The sequence below is a fragment of the Dermacentor andersoni genome, chromosome 10, assembly GCF_023375885.2.
Source record: "Dermacentor andersoni chromosome 10, qqDerAnde1_hic_scaffold, whole genome shotgun sequence".
NCBI classification, from domain to species: Eukaryota; Metazoa; Arthropoda; class Arachnida; order Ixodida; family Ixodidae; genus Dermacentor; species Dermacentor andersoni.
This window is the reverse complement of record NC_092823.1, coordinates 112,531,393-112,549,336: the sequence shown is the minus strand read 5'-3', so window position 1 is coordinate 112,549,336 and position 17,944 is coordinate 112,531,393. Positions and strand designations below refer to the sequence as shown.

General features: G+C 44.9%; 1 protein-coding gene and 2 long non-coding RNA genes across 3 annotated transcripts; 1 reads left to right on the top strand and 2 right to left on the bottom strand.

Moving 5' to 3' along the window:
* The first annotated feature begins 34 nt into the window (after window positions 1-34).
* Window positions 35-469, top strand: LOC129387949 (uncharacterized). Its single transcript, XR_008615093.1, has 2 exons — window positions 35-203; window positions 301-469. It is a non-coding gene; the product is annotated as an uncharacterized lncRNA (long non-coding RNA).
* A 3,627-nt stretch (window positions 470-4,096) lies between these two features.
* Window positions 4,097-13,506, bottom strand: LOC126544696 (uncharacterized). Its single transcript, XM_050192149.3, has 3 exons — window positions 13,399-13,506; window positions 10,643-10,958; window positions 4,097-7,164 (listed from the first exon to the last, which is right to left on the bottom strand). The coding sequence occupies exons 1-3, from the start codon at window positions 13,466-13,468 to the stop codon at window positions 4,446-4,448; spliced, it is 3,105 nt and encodes a 1,034-aa protein (XP_050048106.1). The 5' UTR covers window positions 13,469-13,506; the 3' UTR covers window positions 4,097-4,445.
* Window positions 13,507-14,803: 1,297 nt separating this feature from the next.
* On the bottom strand, window positions 14,804-16,285 carry LOC126544722 (uncharacterized). The gene is made up of 2 exons (XR_007602214.3): window positions 16,129-16,285; window positions 14,804-14,936 (listed from the first exon to the last, which is right to left on the bottom strand). It is a non-coding gene; the product is annotated as an uncharacterized lncRNA (long non-coding RNA).
* Between the last annotated feature and the right edge of the window lie 1,659 nt (window positions 16,286-17,944).

Here is a 17,944-nt window from a genome sequence, read left to right as displayed (position 1 = left end):
GTTTCAAGCCTGTGCAGAATGTTTTCACTGGTTGCGCAATAATTTCGTTAAACAATGTCTCGTTTGACTTTTAACCACGTACACAGATGCCATAAATGCATTGGGTTCACTTCGTTATAAGTCGGTCATGTCACGCGGAAGGACCATCATGAAAATTTGCAGGTTTCAGGCAGACACAGTTGGGGGATATTAACGTCATTTCGGTAACGAGAGCAGTTCTATAAAAAAATGTCTCGCACTTTGCTCCCTGCTTTCGCGAACCTATGCTGCATTGATTTGTCATATCTTTTGCATCTACAGAAATGTAAATTCAAGAATTCATTTGCTTGGAATTGAACATGTTCGATGAGGTTTGTACAATACTGGTAAATTGGCTAGACCTCGACAACCCAAAACGATTTGAAATTTTATTTACCTGAAGGAAACTACTAATTTTGCTCCTGCTATGAGAAATCCAAACACTGCATTGGTAAGTAAACTAGATCATTCCTTATGCTTTTAGCAACATTTCAGCGTAATGATGTCTATCAACAACAAGGTCAGTGAAATTTTCATAGCATCAACTGTCTGTCCCTTAGCAATGAAGCGTTTTACACGCTGCATGCACATTGTTCTCTTTCATTGTGCTTGCTATGCGAAAGATTATATTTTGCGTTATTGCATGAGAACTCACAAGATTGAAAACTATGTCTTGTAATTTCGTTCCTACATTTGGTTTGCCTCCTTCGAAAGCATTTATCAGAATTAATGCTGGTTATGTCACGAAATCAGCGAGAATTACACCGTGAACGAAAAAGTTCGTAAGCCTTGCCCATCGGATCATGGGAGCAGTCTGGGATACTTTGCTGTGATATATTTTTGAACCAAAAACACCTTTTGTTGAAGGTCAGTATCAAAGTGAACTGTGGGCTAGTTAGAGCACATTGTGCTAAAATTTTTTATCCTCTAGAACTTGTGCTCTCCTAAATTTTACCCCACAGCTCAATGTTCCTCGACTTGCCCAGCATGGACTTTATCAATGTTCCAAATATAACCTCGAATGTACTTCTTTAGCGTTACTAGCGAATCGTCTTGTGCAAGGAACCATTCACTTTCTACCTTGTTGTTTATTCAGCACATTATATGCCAGGATCATTTTTGCGGATACTAATGTGTTTTGCCAGCTTTCCAGAATAATTTGATAGTTCGTGGTTATCATTGAAGCTGGTACCTAGCGCCTACCTGCTAAAGTGCCTGCGCAATTTTTTGTGTATTAAGGTGCCCTGAAAATCTTAATTGTGGTCATGAAAGACCAATAGGCGCGAGCTTTTTGTGCTAAGTAGTTCCAGTGTATAAATATGCACATCACATTTTGTTCTAAACTTATTTGCGGACTTAGTTTGCCAATCAATTTTGGTCCTTTTCGTGTACTTGAGACACACACCTGATAATTGTACTTGCTCAATATGTGTTCTAGCTATGTGCTAGACTGCTGCTTCTCCTACTTCTTGACTACAATAATTTCTGGTATACTTCAAATCATGGCTAATATACTTTTGTGTGGGCATCAGAAGTTGCTCTTGGTCTTATAGACTGAAATCTTTTTCAAGCTGCTGTGAAATTTTCTTCCATCAGATAGCATATATGGTTATTAAGCTGCAAATTAAGTAGTAATCAGAAAGGCTATTAAAGAACTCTTCTTCAGTAACCAGAATGCTCTAATAATGATGAATAACAATTCAAGCAAGGTGCTTTATTTAATAGCAATGCTCGAGAACTTAAAGAACGAACAAAATTTTTTGTAAAATGTGCCGGCTTCATAGTGTGGTGCCGTGAAATTAAATCACAGAACGCAGTATTTTTCACAGGCATTGCACGGAATGGTACGGCCTGTTATTGCAGCACCATGAAATGAATTCAGCGACGTCTGTAATTTACAGGAAATATCTGTAAATTTGACGGCCTCTCATTGCAACATTGGGAAATGAAATTTACGGATAAAGTTGGATAAAGCCTGGGGGCGTAGCAGTCAATGTTGCCTGGAAAATGGCCAGTATAGAATAACAGCGTATTTGTTAAATAGCAGGTATAATTATATTCCTTTAAAATTCCACATCACTGATCTCGAACGTTGCTTTCAATGGCCCTATCCTAACAAAAAAGCAGCGGTGAAAGCGACTCAATGAGGTGATGTATTCTTGTTTTAGTTATTTATTTTCGCCCACAAAATTCAGTACGCCTGAACAAAAACATTAGGGGACCCTCTAGACAATAATAAAGCTACACTACTGAATTTGAGCCAATGGCGACATGGTGAAACAACCCTGTCACAGCTGCGTTTACAACAGTTACTCTCTTGCCACATATTTAAATTACTCTACTGCTTCTACTCCCTCGGGAGGAGAGAGAACTAGTGTACCCTACCCCGAATGAATGACAACTAAAAAAAATAAAAAAAGTTCGTATATGCAAGAAACAGTTACCCCACTTGAAACGCCACGTTGAGAGAGGGGTAAAAGGCGTTTGTTCTACAGCGGAGTTGGGATACTTGACCCAAGGGACGCAGACGCTCTTTTAATCACCCATACCGTAGCCGCTTTCACACACACGTCCAGGGTATCCACTTATTGAGACGCAATTTCTTTCCGAGCGTCGAGAATAGATAGGTGAGCAGTCAGCTTTGCAGATCCCAAAGGTTGAGTTTTCTGGAAATAAGGTAGGACACCTGCTGGCGTTATATACATGTACCTTACTTCTTTCTGCACATAGGCGGAAGGAATAATTCAGCTTCGTCAATAAACACTTTCTTCTAATGTAGAAAATAACGTGATTGGTAAGCAACTACACCAAGCTACCTAATGTGGCTAGAAAGACATCTACTCCCATTAGGCTAGATACCTAGATATGTGCGGAATTTGTTATTATTCAAAAAATTGCTGCCAATGTTATTTATTCTATGCTCATTTCTTCATTTCTCCTTCCGGAAACAATATGGCCTAAGAAGAGAAGATGTTATTACAGAAAAAGATGTGTACACGTTAGAATATTATTTTTCGCCACGTATCTACAACAGTTCTGTAGGTTAGGCGTGCATATTATAAAAAGTACATGCTATACTACCTTAAAACTAAACAATATCTTCGAATTCCATATCTAATATGCATAATGCTGATGTGGTATGGTAAAGTTGTCTTATTTCAGCAGCATGCCAGATGCACTTTGCCACAACAACGCGAACAAACAACACAGGACAACGAAGGCCACGGACCAAGGCCTTGTGCACTTGTACAACTCTCGGTACAATCATAATATTGTAGCGCTAACCCAACGGGTGTCTCTTTCTAATTGAGCGTTTATTTATATATATATATATATATATATATATATATATATATATATATATATATATATATATATATATATTGGTATACTGACGGACCTCATAGGATCACATCGTACGGTGAAGGTAAATGCGCGTGCACCGGCGGAAAAATACGAGCATGGGCAATGGGCCACATAAATTACTGATGCTTCTGTGAGAGAAACAAAACGTTCAGTCATTTAGTGCTCACACACTCCAGCTGACTATACCCCGAGAAGATGAGGCTGACACATACGGTACAATCTGTAAGTAAAAAATTATATATATTTTTCTACTTACATGCCGGGTCTGGTCATGTACACGCGGGCCCTTGCTAAGCTTAGTACTGAACACCCCTGCCCTGACTGGGCCCGGGCTTAGTAACACGGCCCCTGAGCTGGCCCGGTCTTGAAACCACGGGCCGGGGCCGGGTGCGGGCTTTATAAAGCGGGCCCGGCGCGGAAAGTCAGGCCCGGGCAGGGCTGTAGGCGGCCTACATATTAGTTATTTAACCACTGTTCACTGACTATCCATTACGCCTAGTGTGACGTTTTATTTCCATTCACGAAAAAGAGCCCCCAGCCTTTGTAGTGTCTGAAGGTTGTCTGTAGTTTCTTTTACAAATCAAAATTCGTTACACATATAGCGCTGGACTGGTCCAATTGACAACCATCGCACAATTGTTTCGATGTTGATATTTTATGTATGCGTTCATTACGGCTTAAATTTTTACTATGCACTTTGGACCTGTTCAACTTGAGGTCATCCCACAGTTACGTTTATTTAATATTTTTCCACTCCAAGGCACATCTTGTCTTCAACTGTTTGCAAGTTCTTCTTATTGAGAGAGTCAGCACAGATTATATGTTGCCAGCAAAGCAGAGAAAAGGTTTGCAATTCAAATACAAGCAGCGATTCAAATTTATTGGTAAGCTGGCATAATACGTGATGTGAATACTTCTAGCGCCTGTATTCAGAAGTGCGGCAAGCGCACCCTAGTCAGGATGGCTACCAGTCAGCTCTGAGTGGTAGCGAATCTGGCGACACCTCGATAATATTTACTAACGAGTGGAGAAATTGCTGCTCGCTTAGCCGAGTGCGTACATTATGCAGCCACGCTCACACTGGCCAGCTCATATTCGGCGTTTCGAGGTATGTAGGCACCCCCTGTCTGAAAGTGTGGCAGTGCTCCATGGTATCCAGAGGCACCACGCGGGAGCGTCCTACTATGGTAAAGGCCCGGGCGGTTATCACTTAGTGTTGCTGTAGCGCGTAACGGTGAATCGCGGGGGTCAGGCATTAACTGAGGCACATTCATCCTCGCTCTAATGCCTGAGGTGTCAGTCCTTGGCAGAAATCGAAAACCAGAATGTATATGTCTTGCTAGAGCAGGGGTTCCTGTAGGCAGTAGCCTCTCCCGATCATATCCTGTCGTAGCACGGGAGACTGCATCCCCTTGGCTGAACTCAAACTCTTCCCCACCATATGTTGCGCGACCTGGTGTGGCAAAACCAAATGGGTTGATTTCCAAACTACTGCCACCGTATCGCGCGATAGGGCTCGAGGAACCATCTTCTCGATGTATTCCGACACTGCTCCCAGCATTAACCGACTGTCTATGGATTCTTGAAGAAACCTCTGAATTTATACCAACTCCATCCCGACCAAATGACGCACTCTCATATGGGAGTCTAGCTGCCATATGCAATCCCAGACCAGCGGGGAAATGTCCTTCAATAGGAGTCAATCGTCTACTTCCATGTCCCACGAGCATGCGACCCATGCGAGACTCCATAGAAAGAGATGGGCGTATATATTCCCCGCTATCATCAAGTCTGATTTCGTCAAGATCTGCTGAGTCGGGCGTAATTGTCCCAGGTGGATAAAATGGGAATCCAGGTCGACCATATTCAGCTGCATATTCTGATGGTGTACCCGCTTCATGCATTCCAACACCGGCGCCACGATACCGCAGAATGCCGTGTGAACCAGCACCAATGGAGCCTCTACCCACAGCGCCAATGCCATATCGCTCCCTACCAAGTACTGGAGTACCAAATGAATCTGTTCCTGTGCCATACGGGTGATCCCAGTTGAAACCACGCACTCTGTCATACCCTGTACCAATGCCTACAGTGGCCCCTCCTAGCCTAACGCTGCTACGTATACTTGCAGTTTCTTCGCTTTCTCCACTATTTGGCCCGCCAAGTTCTTCCGGACCACCCAGGGTCGAACCCTCACTGCCCGCACCGGCACCACCCGTTTCGTTTCTTGAGATATCTAATGAATGATTTCCCGCTAAATTTGATTCTGTGCTGCCCCAACGGTGGCTTTCGCTACTATTTGAGGATGTACCCACCCTTTCTAAACCGACACTAGATCCGTCAGGTACATTTGAAACAGATGGCTGTGCGCGCTCGTCGCTCTCTTCACTGCTCCTCCTAAAGCTTCGGGAAACGGGTGATGGCGTGCCCGATGGCGGAAATCCAATGCCGTCACCCCCTCGTCCGAAAGCACCTGACCGCCTGCCTACTTCTGCTAATCTTTCTATGTCATTTTCCACATGTCCTAAACCCCTACCCGGTGGTGTACCGAATACTTCAATATCTACATCACTACCACGTGGTCCTATGGCACCAAATGAGGCACCATGGGACGGGTTTACGCCTGTTAAACTTGGGAAGTGGCCCCCGGTACCTCGTGGCTGCGCATGCGTTCTGAAGACATCTGGAAGAACCGCCCCAGGCCCACCAGCAAAAGGTGCACTTTCTTCGCTTTCCTCAACACCGGCACCGCCTAGTCCCAGCCTACCGTTTGGGTGACCATCCTCTGAGCGCAAATTTATACCAGCGGGACCACGTGGTGTCGTACCTAATCCGAGAGTTTCCTCTGGATTTTCAGCACTAGATGACAATAAGCCCTCCCCCTCTATACCGACACCTAGGCCGCCAGGTCCTGTATGAACAGGTGGGCGTGCACTTTCTGAACGTTCATGACCACTAGTCCCGCCATGTCTTGATGCATCATTTGAAGGCATACCTAATGGATGAATTCCAATGCCTGCCCCACCATGTCTTTCTGTACCACGTGAAAGCGAGCCCCCGGCTCCTAATACACCGAGACCAGCTCCGACAGATCCTAAACCAGCGCGTGAGGCTGTACCAAGTGAGTTTGTATTAGCGCCATTCCTTGGAACTGAGAAATTGCGTATTGGCTGTCGGTTGGTACCAGCTGGAAGAAGACCACCGGGACGTGGCGGCTGTGTGTGTGCTCGGAATATATGTGGAGGCGCCGCTACAGGCTCTCTGGGGAAAGGCAGATGTCCGGCTTCTTCACTTTCACCGTGAGCAGCCCCGCCTAATCCTGGCATACCACCTGGGTGAGCACTGCCTAAGCGCAAACCGACAGCTGTGGGGCCAGGCCGTGGGATACCTAACGAAAGATTTTCGTCTGGACCTGTTGCATCACCGCGCGAACGCGTTCCTCCTCTGCGTCTTCCTGCACCACCCGGGCGGTTCGCGGGGCCACGAAAGCCTTCTTGACCCGCGGACTCGATTTCTTTCGACGTGAAAGACAGTGGTGGGGGAGCGTACAAGGCACACGCCGACTCAAGCACACATATCTTTTGGTGGTTTCTAATGAAATAGGCGTATCCTCTGTTGCAGACGCAGCCGCCCGTGTCGCAACGGTTGACACATCTCTCGGGTGGCTTTCCGTTGCACTTTGGCTCGCAGTTTGAGACGCAGGGCTTGAATGACGAGTTGAGTGGACATCTCGGCGGACACGTATCCGCCTTGACACACTTGCTGCGGAACTTTGGGTGTCTGCGCAGAAAGAGGAAAAAGCAAGAATAAATGCGAGCAATTAATTGGCGGAAGTTTCTCGTCGGTCGGGGAGCAAATGTTTATTAAGTGATGTAGAAAAACTGAGTGCATAGGCAACGGGCTTTTGATAGTCGCGTGTCGTTGACCGCCAGGTGTATTGCTGCTGCTAGCAGCGTTGATAACAAAATAAAAATCACCGCCCAAGCACTCCGTACGGATGAATAACTAGCAACGCTGAAACGTGCGGCCCCGGTTGATGAATCCCGATGGTTGATTAAACGATGACTTGGTAGGCTGCAGGATCCTCAGTACGCCGTTGCTGCTTTCGCTCGGCTGCGCGAGCCTGTTCTTGTGCCCGAGCTGCAGCACCCGCACTCTGCTGCATACTCTGGTACTAAACTGTTGCGCGCGCGCTCTGCTGCAACGAAGAGCAATGACGTCAATACTGGCGCAGCCAATCACGCGCCTCTCTTTCTCTTTTCTTGGCGCATGCGCATGCGGCTGCGCCGGAGGTGTTTTCAGCACACAGGCGACAGACGGACGGACTAATTAGCTAGCCATATACAGATTCGCTGAAAAAAAGCAGGAGCGCACACGCAGGCATGGATGCATTCACACTCTGCGAGATATCCACATCCACCATGTAGATTTCAAAGCTTCGTTGATGTATGTGTCGCAAGAAAGCCAAAAAAAGCTTGGCAACGTATATTGCAGAGACAGAAGCTTTACGCACTGGCATTACACGCCACCGCTTCATCTAGAAGTCACGAAACAGGTACAGTTCAGCTTGAAAGAAGGCTAAGAAGGCCTAAGACACGTGGACAGTGCCATAGAACAGCCATGCATCACGAATGGTCTGCAGCTTCAACATGTTACATTTGTTTGTATGGCATAGCATTTAAACAGGGAATGAGTGTAAATTCCGAACAACAAATATTTTCAAATTTTTACAATTACACCATTCGCACTCGAAGCTGAACGCTTCTGCACCACGCAGAACGAAAGGAGTTCCAGGTGAACCAATGAGTGCGACAAATGCTCGTGATGTTCTGTGGTAAAGAATGAAGAAATAAAGCCATTTCGAGTGTGTCTCACACTTAGCTTTCGTCTCGTTCGTGCGCTTGTAATGACAACCTAACTTTCTTGTACATTTATTGGTTTCCTTTAACTATGCATTGAAGCGTTACAAAGCGAGACACGCAGGAAAGAATGCGAGCTAGTCTACTTCTGTTGTCTTCGCTGTGCTCAGTGACAAGTTTTAGTAGTTCGCCTGACAAGTCCCTCGTGGTCTGCCTTCCTTAAAAACTGCTGAAGCTCTACTGCACATGTTACGCTTCTTTTAACGTTTCCTGCAGGGTCACATTCACGCGTCTGTCGTATAAAATAGCATACGCAAATTGATTATTCGCAATCCGCTTGCAGAAACTTACATACCAGCAGAAGAAGTACCAATTTATGGAAGGCTGGATACGTGCTAATGTCGCTATACTTACTCTCATACGGGCACGTTTCCACAAATCAAAAATTTAACCAAGAAAGCGTTCATGATACATGCGTTGCTAGTGGGTGATCAACCGTCTGCTCCAAAAAGTAAACAAGTAGGCGCGTCAAGGATATTTTTCGTGCCAGATGACTTTGAAACGAGGAACCAAAGGCAGTGCAATCAGGCATGATGTAGATTTCATTTTCCGCTGCGATGTGAATGATATCATAATATTCAGCCTAGACAAATGTTGCAGTGTGAGAGTCTAAAGATGGTTTTAGGAACGTATAACTATTTGTCAGAGGGCAGGGAATTGTAAAGAAGTATTTTAAATATCTGCGAGTGTTACACGATCAAGCTGCTCGAACACTCTTCGCATATTTTTCAATGTTAACAGTACTGTTAATTTCACAAGAGCTAAGAGGTGAGTTTGTTTTGATACAGAACAAAAAAAAAGGTAGAAACATAGGAACTAACTATGCAATAAAAGAAGGGAAATTTTATGAAGTATGGTCACATTAACAATCAAATCTGCATAGACATGCATAGTCCATGAGCATCTTGAGTTTTACGTGCCTTGGACCACAGCCGACTTTTCGAAGGCTGCAATTCAGAAAGAAGTTCCCGCTTCCCACAAGTACATCTCCGCAACTAGGCATAAATTTCCGTGAGCACGGAATAATATTACACAGCGACTGCTATTTTACTTCTGCTGCATCTTTATTCGGCTGCATGTTTTTTATTGGTGCACAAATTAGGACGCGTGTTGGGAAATGCCTTCGCTGTTATTCCTAACAACCTCAGTAAAACTACAACTTCATTTGTACCCGTTTTACCCATACACAACACACACAAAAATGATGTGACGAAAAAAAATATACAGCCGTACAGCTGTCGGCGTATAATAAAAATAATAATAATAATAATAAACGTCGACATTTCACCATCAAATTTGCTTGTAACGACTGTATCCCTTGGCACCCGCTCCTTTTCCTGATAGACTAATGGTTATCAGCTCCATACATTACATGACCTGCCCACCTTGACTGGTTCTATATCTCTAGTAACTTGGTAAATGTACCGATTCGCATCGTAATTTATGCCACCGTCTCTTTATGTTTAAACAGCATGCCTAGAAGTTTCGTTTTTCATCACTACATGGAACACATTAGGCTTTCGTGTAATGGTGCTTCACATCGCTGCTCCCTGTTGAACATTTGCTCAACCAAGATGCACCTCACACATAATTAGGAAGCGGAAAGACATATAGAGTTGTATTTATTGATTTGTCTTGGAATTCAGTCTTCGCAGACGTACATAAACATTTAATCTCAGGCAGTACTAACTACATACGTACCTTGAACAGGATCGGGCTTCTTCAAGGTAGTATTAAACTCACTACGCGCATGAAATACGTACATTGTAGATCTCTACAATATACTGTAAGTGAAATCAATCGACTGGACAAACCCAGGAGAAAATTTCTTTTCCTAAAATCCTGTGAGTCAGAAGGAATACCAGACACTAGGTGTTAAGCTAGCACATTGACGGTGTTTTGCGATCTTCAAGAGGGTTATCATTTAGGAGAGAACCCTAGCCAGCAAATATTGTAGATTAGTACAAAGTACACTGTAACTAAAATTGCTTTACGCCACCAAGTTTGGAGGGAATTTGTGCATCTCAAGCAATGTGAGGCCATACATACGCATTAATAACGGGATCAAGTTGTAAATTCTTGAAAGCGGTTTTCAGTTGGGCGTGCGGATCAAATGTCCATGCATCTAGTCAATTCGCATCAGCGTACTGCAGGTACAACACAAGACAAGAACGGCGTTTCATGCATGTCTCACAATTCCATGACGTACGTACACGCCCGCATGAGTATACATGCAGGATGCTGGGGGCTTATTCGGGAAGTTTACCGGCCCACAATCCTCACATCAAGTGCATATCGTGGATGCGTACAAATGGCACTGTATTTCAAATCGCACTTACACCACAAAGCCCGGGGGGCAGTCGCATCTCGGTTTACATTTTTTGCGGCAGGACCTCTCCAACGGCTCGCCGCATCTCGCCGGGCAACCAGACGCGCACGTGTGCCAGTCCTTGTACTGGCGCAGCTTACATCGCCAGCAGTGTGCCTTGGAAATGCACTCTCCCCAGGAGTTCCGGACGAAGCCTTTCTTGCAAACACATCTACGAGACTTCTGCAGCTCCCAGGAGGGCGTGAGGGAAGGCCTGCAGAAGTGGTCCTTCTGGTCCTTTTCGACCGCTGGTTCTTCCAAGTCGCCGCATTTTTCGGGCCCACAGTCTGCGAATCGTCACAATGGCGGTTAAATTGAAAGTCGGTTATGTGAAGGCCGCGATGAAAGCAACACCGCGAGCCCGTGTCGCGGGTCCCTGCAGTGCTGCACCGAGAATCGTAGTAGGAAAAGAGGGTCTTGTATTGGCTCCCATTTGCGCGTGCTTTAGTAAAATGTACAAGGGTGTTCTTTTTCTCTTTAAACTGAGTGACCAAACTAAAGAAATTTACCTGCTGCAAAAAGCACAAGTTTGTTGTTTTAGGTAGGTTGCTGTAGGAAGACGAAAATAGTTCTCTGGGAAATCACACTATACATTTCGTTAAGACCAAACGCAATGAAAAGCACTGTTCTATTTGGAAACTCCTAAGTAGTTCGAGTCCAGTTTGTTGAAACACCCGTACATTTCATCTCGTACTATGGGAATGCTTATGGTCGAACCATAATACTATCTTCAGAATTCCAAGCGCTTCATTGTGTCCTTTCGTTTGAGCTGAAATTTTGAGTACTACCATTTCCCATGAAGCGATCATTAAAGCAACGATTCTTAAAACTTTTGTAATTTAAAAGAAAAACCCTTCGCTTTTCTTGTGAGTAGTGCCCGCCAAATAAAAAATTCCGAATCAAGTAGTAGTTTTGTATTTCCTGCTGTGGGTGATTTTTATCTTATCGTTAAGCTTTAAGAGTAAGATTTAGCTGAGAGGTTTCTATCTAATGCAAGACGATGAAGAGATCGCGTGTTTTTTTCGGCCACCACTGCACCAAAACTGGATTAATTTTCTTGCAATAAAAAGTTGCGATCTTGTGACCTTATGAAGCTGAATTCAAAAATGCGCCGCTTTATTCGTTCTATAAAAATAGCTAAACATTGCAAAATCTCTAAGGAAAACTATGAAGTAAAATGTCAACTCAGCAGTGAAAAATGATAGAGCAGTTCTATAAACCACACATAAGAACACATCTATGGTGTATAAAGTTCAAGTAATATACCCAGCTCAGAATTTTACCACTAATTTGTGGGTAGTACTCTTGCGCAACCAGCGTAAGTACCATAAAAATTTGACGTAAGCTGAAAAATAATGCCTTCAATGTGTCTGCTTTTGATTGTCAATTGAATTAACTTTACAGAAGAGCGATATCAGTTTTTGGCATGGAATTACCGAGTTACAAACTTGGTACTTCTTCTCGTTTATTAAAATTACCAATTCCTGCAATATTTGCAAAACATTCCGGGTGTTAAATCTAAGCTCCACTTGCTACAGTTCAAGAAATTTAGCTTTCTCTCTCAAATTCAAAAAATTATTCTAAATACGTTAAGCGCTTGTCTCATAAAATAATTTCTGCGCTTTACAAGCACTTCAATAGGCGGCCTCCCAGTTAGGCCTTGAGCTAAAGCGTCTGCCTGTATGATACATCTTCGTGTACAATCGAAGAAGGGAAAGTTACCTGCCGGTTATCCTGCTTTTGCTATCACCACCAGAAGAGAGAGAAGATTAAGATTGCCAACTATCGGGCTTCGGAAATCAGTCCAACAAGAATCGTCCGACATGTGCAATATTCGATCCCCACCTAATAAATATTGCGGCCACAAAACACCCTTGTCACTCCTGCATTCGTACAGAATAAGGTCTGGCCGCATACGCAAAGTTTACGGCTAATTTCTCTATACCACAAAGTAACCATTACAGGCACTGCAAACGCCTCAACGACAGCAGGATGGTGGTGTACTTTCTGTCTTCTCAGTGGTCAGCCGCTCTGAAACATTCGAAGATTGATGAACTTACTAGAGTGCGTGTGGTCATTTAGTAGTGCTGGTGGCCTCTACAAGTAGCCTATACCTACTGTAAGCCGTGACGTCATTCACAGGAACCCACGCAACGAAATGGGAGCACAAGCAACAGTGCTACAAATGTTCTTTCCAAAACACGCCATCCAGGACACCAATAGCATTAACCAATGGGCCAGCATATCGATGCCCATCTTCTAGGAGCCACGTGAGCACGCATGTGGACAACAGCGCCCCTCTGCGTGGATTTAGCCTTGTTAGCAAGTATCCCTCAAGTAGATCGCTGTGGCCGAAGCGAAGTGCATTGTTAGAATGCAGATGGCTGTACGAAAAGCATTCCTTCTCAAGGCAGTGTTTACCAAATATTCATGATTTTATTATGCTAGAGAGAGAAAAAAAGGGTCTGCGATACAATGAAAGTATCTGATCGGAATGAACTTTTCCCAGTGGTAGTTTCGGTGCTTCGCCAGTCAACAGTGTTTATAGGCGACGCCAAAAGCATCTAATATCTTCTTATAATGGTATATTATGATGAAATTAGTTCTTCTTCCGCATGACCATCTCTCTTTAGTATATTAAGTTGAGGTTTCGATTACATGCGGTATATGGGCCGTATAATGCATGTTCAACACTTCAGATACTCCACTTCAGGAAAGTGTACTTACTTGTACAATTGCGGTTTCCGTTTATCAACCCAAAGCAGGCGGTGGCAAGCAAAATCGCAATGCAGTGCATTGCGCTTTAGACGATGCAGCAGAAGAAAATGTCTGCTCACGTGTCCTTCAGGCTTGGTCAAAACCGCTCGGTAGTCAACACTGCGTGTCAATCTGTCCATTGTTTCTAAAGCGAAGGGTACCTTCTGTCCTTGCTGTGCGTACGCCTTCTGCATAGGCATACATAAAATAGAAATGTTATTTGTTTGAAAAACAATAGGCGGATGTATCTGAGGCAAACAAAGTAGACGCGTAGGACGCTTAGCCTGAGTTCGAACCGGACTGTGCAGTTTTGTTGTCGAGAATGCTTCTTGAAAAACCAGCGCAAGCACGCGGTAATTCTGATGATAAGAGAATGAGGGAGCTAGTGTTTTCCGAAGACAAGCAAATGCTGTTTCAAGATCGCATAGCCTTCGATGTCTTTGCTTGCGTGTGGTGGATAGGGAACGCAGCGATTGCCTGTGCGCCATTAGGAAAAATGACAATTTCGGACTTTTGTATATTTGGGTTTTCAGGAAGCGAAGATCAAACTCAGTGATCAGCAGATCAACAGTGACAACAAACCTTGAAAACTTGATGACATCGCGCAGGTATTGTTCGGAAATGAAAATTGCCAGCTTTACTTTATTGAGATAGAAATTGCAGACACTCGGGGAAGCGTTACGCGGTCGACGCTGTCGCACTGCCTTGAATGCGCCCGCGCATGCGCAGTGCTTGTGTGTGATTTCCGTAACGCCGATTGCGGAGAGTCGCACACAGGTCAGCACGGTGGCGCACGCGCGGACCGCGTGGCCCATCCTGTCGAGCCAGCGCAGCTTCGATCATACACGACCACAGCGCCACGTTTCGTAGACCAAGAGTTCTAGGATACAAGCATAGAGAAAGAGATTCAACTACAGTGGACACTCCCATAGAGCCCAGCGGCCGAATTGACTGTAGCACACCAATGGGATGGTATTAACACGTTCCCGTTTTGGGCGCGTGCGGTTTGAACGCCAGCTGGTACATGCCAGGCCGGCTACGCTGATGACGCGGCATTTATTTTTATACGTTGCATATTGCAATCACTCAGTTCAGCCCTTGGGCGCGGCCGGGCAGCCACCATTGACCTTTAGCGCAACCACGTGACGTGACGTCACGACAGCCGGAGGAAAAGCTGGGCCCCAACACAATATGCAACGCATTCTTGGCTTAACCAAGCTAAGCCTGGCCATTTTTTTTTTCGCTTCTACTGCTGAACCACGCGTAGCCTTGGCGCGGAATCGTTTTATTATTTAGTAAAAATGATTGCGAACGATCTTTACAAGCATCCATCGAATCTGTGTCACGTGCGATTTCATCAATAAAACGCAAGACGTCTTCTGAAATGATGAAATGTTTATTTTGCTCTATATAAATGCTCGTTCCGGGCTTCTGGTGCATTCAACCAAAGTTGTGGCACCAGGTAAGTAGCAGTCGTTGCCGTACGAAGCTCCACCGGATGCCATCAGCTGGAAAAGAAATTAAATTACAAGCACGTATCATATTGCTATATTGACCTAACAGGTATATTGCGTGTAGACGTGAAACGCGCGTAAGTGGTGAATGAGCGGCATTACAAATAAATTCACTTTTACATACATTTCGTAGCGAATAGACTTCCCAAACAATGCCATATAATCTGAAGAAAATGTCTGATTTTCAAGCATCCCCACTTTGCCGGGCATTATTTCCTGCACTTTTAGAGCACAAATACACCGGTGACTGCGCGTTTCCAAAAGAACTTTGCCTCAGTCGACGCGTTGGTATGCCAAGTACGCAGAGGTGGCTACAACACAGGCTCTCAGCCAGACCATGTTAAACTCTCGCAGAATGCCTTCTAGTCGGGCTCAAGACAAATTCGTGGGTCCAAAGCCGGTTTTCAGTCGCTCAGAAGACAGAAATGTCAAGGTCTTGAGCTTCTTGGTGTTATCTTTTACGCGTCCTGCCCGCGCAAGCAACACACTCCCGTGTTGTCAATCTTGGCAATCGCTGTTCGCGTTTTCGACAAGCGTGAGTACCGAAATAAGGTATAAGTTATTGCAGGGTCATAAAAAGCGTCACGAATTTGTCCCACTAAAATTTAGTGCACTCAAACCTAACTCACCACGGCCGGCTTGCTCTTTTGCTAACAGCTTCACGACCCCAGGCGCGGCATGCATGCCTCAAAATTATCCAAAAATGTTCCGAAATGAATTATAATAACTTTTCGGGTCAGAGAATGCGTCACAAGCTTTTCCCAGTAAGATTCAGTACAAGCGATACTGACTGCGTCCCTACGCCGAGCGCGGCCACTGTGCTTGAAAAGTACCTCAAAAAGTAACGAAATTATTTACAATAATTTCTGGGGTCAGAGAAAGCGCCAAAACTTGTCCCAGTAAGATTCAGTACACGCGAAACTGCGTCACACCACCAAGGTGCTTTTTGTCACAAAGCCAGGTGCTGCAGGCGTGCCCAAAAACTACCGAAATAAGTTATAATAATGCTTGGGCTCCTAGAAAACGTCGCAAACATGTCCCAGTACGAGTAATTAACTACAATTTACTAGGCCTGGGCGGCGGAGCTGTTTTTCCATAACTGCGTCACAGTACAAGCTCAGTTTTGTGCAGTAAGGCTAAATGGGCTTGAAGTGCGTCGCAGATACTGTCAAACAGAATTCCTCACCTTGCTGTAGTCCACTAGTGCAGCAGTGCCGCGTCCAAATGCAGACGGAAGGCAAGAAAACGCCGGGAGCCCGACAAACGGGCTACATCCAAAAGAGACGAGTCGCCGAGCAGGCGAGCTTCACATGCGCAGCCGGCTTCGCTCGCTTCGGTGGTATGTCGGGAGAATGACGCATGCATATGGCGCGTCTGGCGTGCCGCTAGCTTGTTGCCAGGAGACGCAAGAAAAATAAGTCGCGACGTATAAGTTCATTTACGCGAAAAACATTTTAGTTTCACCGGCAAAGAATAAAAAAAAATAAAACATTGTCTGTAAGTTCATTTCCCATTATTTTTTTCCCATGCTCGCGTCAACTAACCGATGTTGCTGACACTACGCGTGACGTGTTTTTTGTTGCCAGTTTTCACCGAGTGTGCCCTCTCGTTGAATTTCTTTCTCCATGATACAAGTGTAACTTTGTTAGGCATTTCATACTGGCGCTTTGTCAGGCATTTATTTGCCTTGTCGCCAGCGTCCACGGAAAATCTGTACATAGGGGCGAGCCAAGAGGGTTCGTGATTGATGGCGCGCCGTCTTTCCGCGCGCCATCTTTCCATGCACTGTGGTATAGGAAATCTGTCATGGTCGGTTTGGAAGAGTTACGCAATTGAAATTGTGGCGGGTCCGGTAGCGCAGTTTGGGAAAAGCAAGCGTACTTCCAGCTGCAAGTGCTTATTGCCAGGTCATCCTTGTGACAGTGAGTGCTTCCGGTCATCGAGTGAACTGTGTAGTTATATGTTTGGGACCAAAACACCACTTGTATTTTGGTAAAATTGGTACATTTACGGCCAAGTTTACCATCCGTAAGGTACAAATCTTACTTGTAGTAGGTTAATGCACTGCGATCGGTACCATTGCTTTGCGAACTATGTAAAATTGCATAGTTATTCATTTAATTTTCTTTTTTCGTAATCTCACGGCCATTGAGTTGTTCATTAAATACTTGTTGTCAGAGTTCGTGTAATGGCCTCCGGCAGCAATATTTCTTGTTTTTTTTACAGCCTTATCTCGTAACCTGCGCCGCGAATGTTGCTTTGTGCTGTGTACTGTGGCCCTGACATCGTTCCTCTTCAGTGCCCTACTCTATTTCGCACGTGTAACTAAGTCTAACTGTAGTCGGTGCTGAGCGTGTGTTCTAAGCTCAGCTGTATTGTACAACCGCCCACGATGACTCGGCAGGCTTGTGCATTGTTATGAGCACGACTTTTAACTACTGTTTTAACACATTTCGCAAACTTGCAAAGAGCTTGCGCGTGCGTATTTTGTTAAACTATAGTAAACATTCGCGTACCCATCTAGAATAGATTTGTTGGTTAAAGGGGGATTTCTATGACAGGTCTGTACTTGTTTTTGTGGATGCCGCTTGACCACTCACCGAGCCAGCCGCAGGTGAAGTCAGCGGAAACGCGTCATCGTATCAGCGGCTTGTCCAAGTTATCGAGCTTTTGTTCCGAGGGCAGGGCGTATTCGCTTAACTTAATAGGGTGCTTGGACGGATAATATTACGATCGCAACCATTTTTATTTGTCGTTTCCGGTGCTTTAGGCGGTGGTGCTGTCTTTCAATGTCCGATAAGGGCTTTTTCGATAATCTGATTTGGTAGGTGATAACTTTTTTCTGAGATAACGTCTTTTCTGAATCGCCAGTGTTTCCAGCGCCACTCATGTTAGCGAAGCTGTCGGCGCGGTGATGGCCAATTCAAGTTCTCCTTAGGCCTACTGGCATAGCTTTCTGCAGAACAGGCAGGTATTTTTAGAGGGGACAAATGACGCGGTTT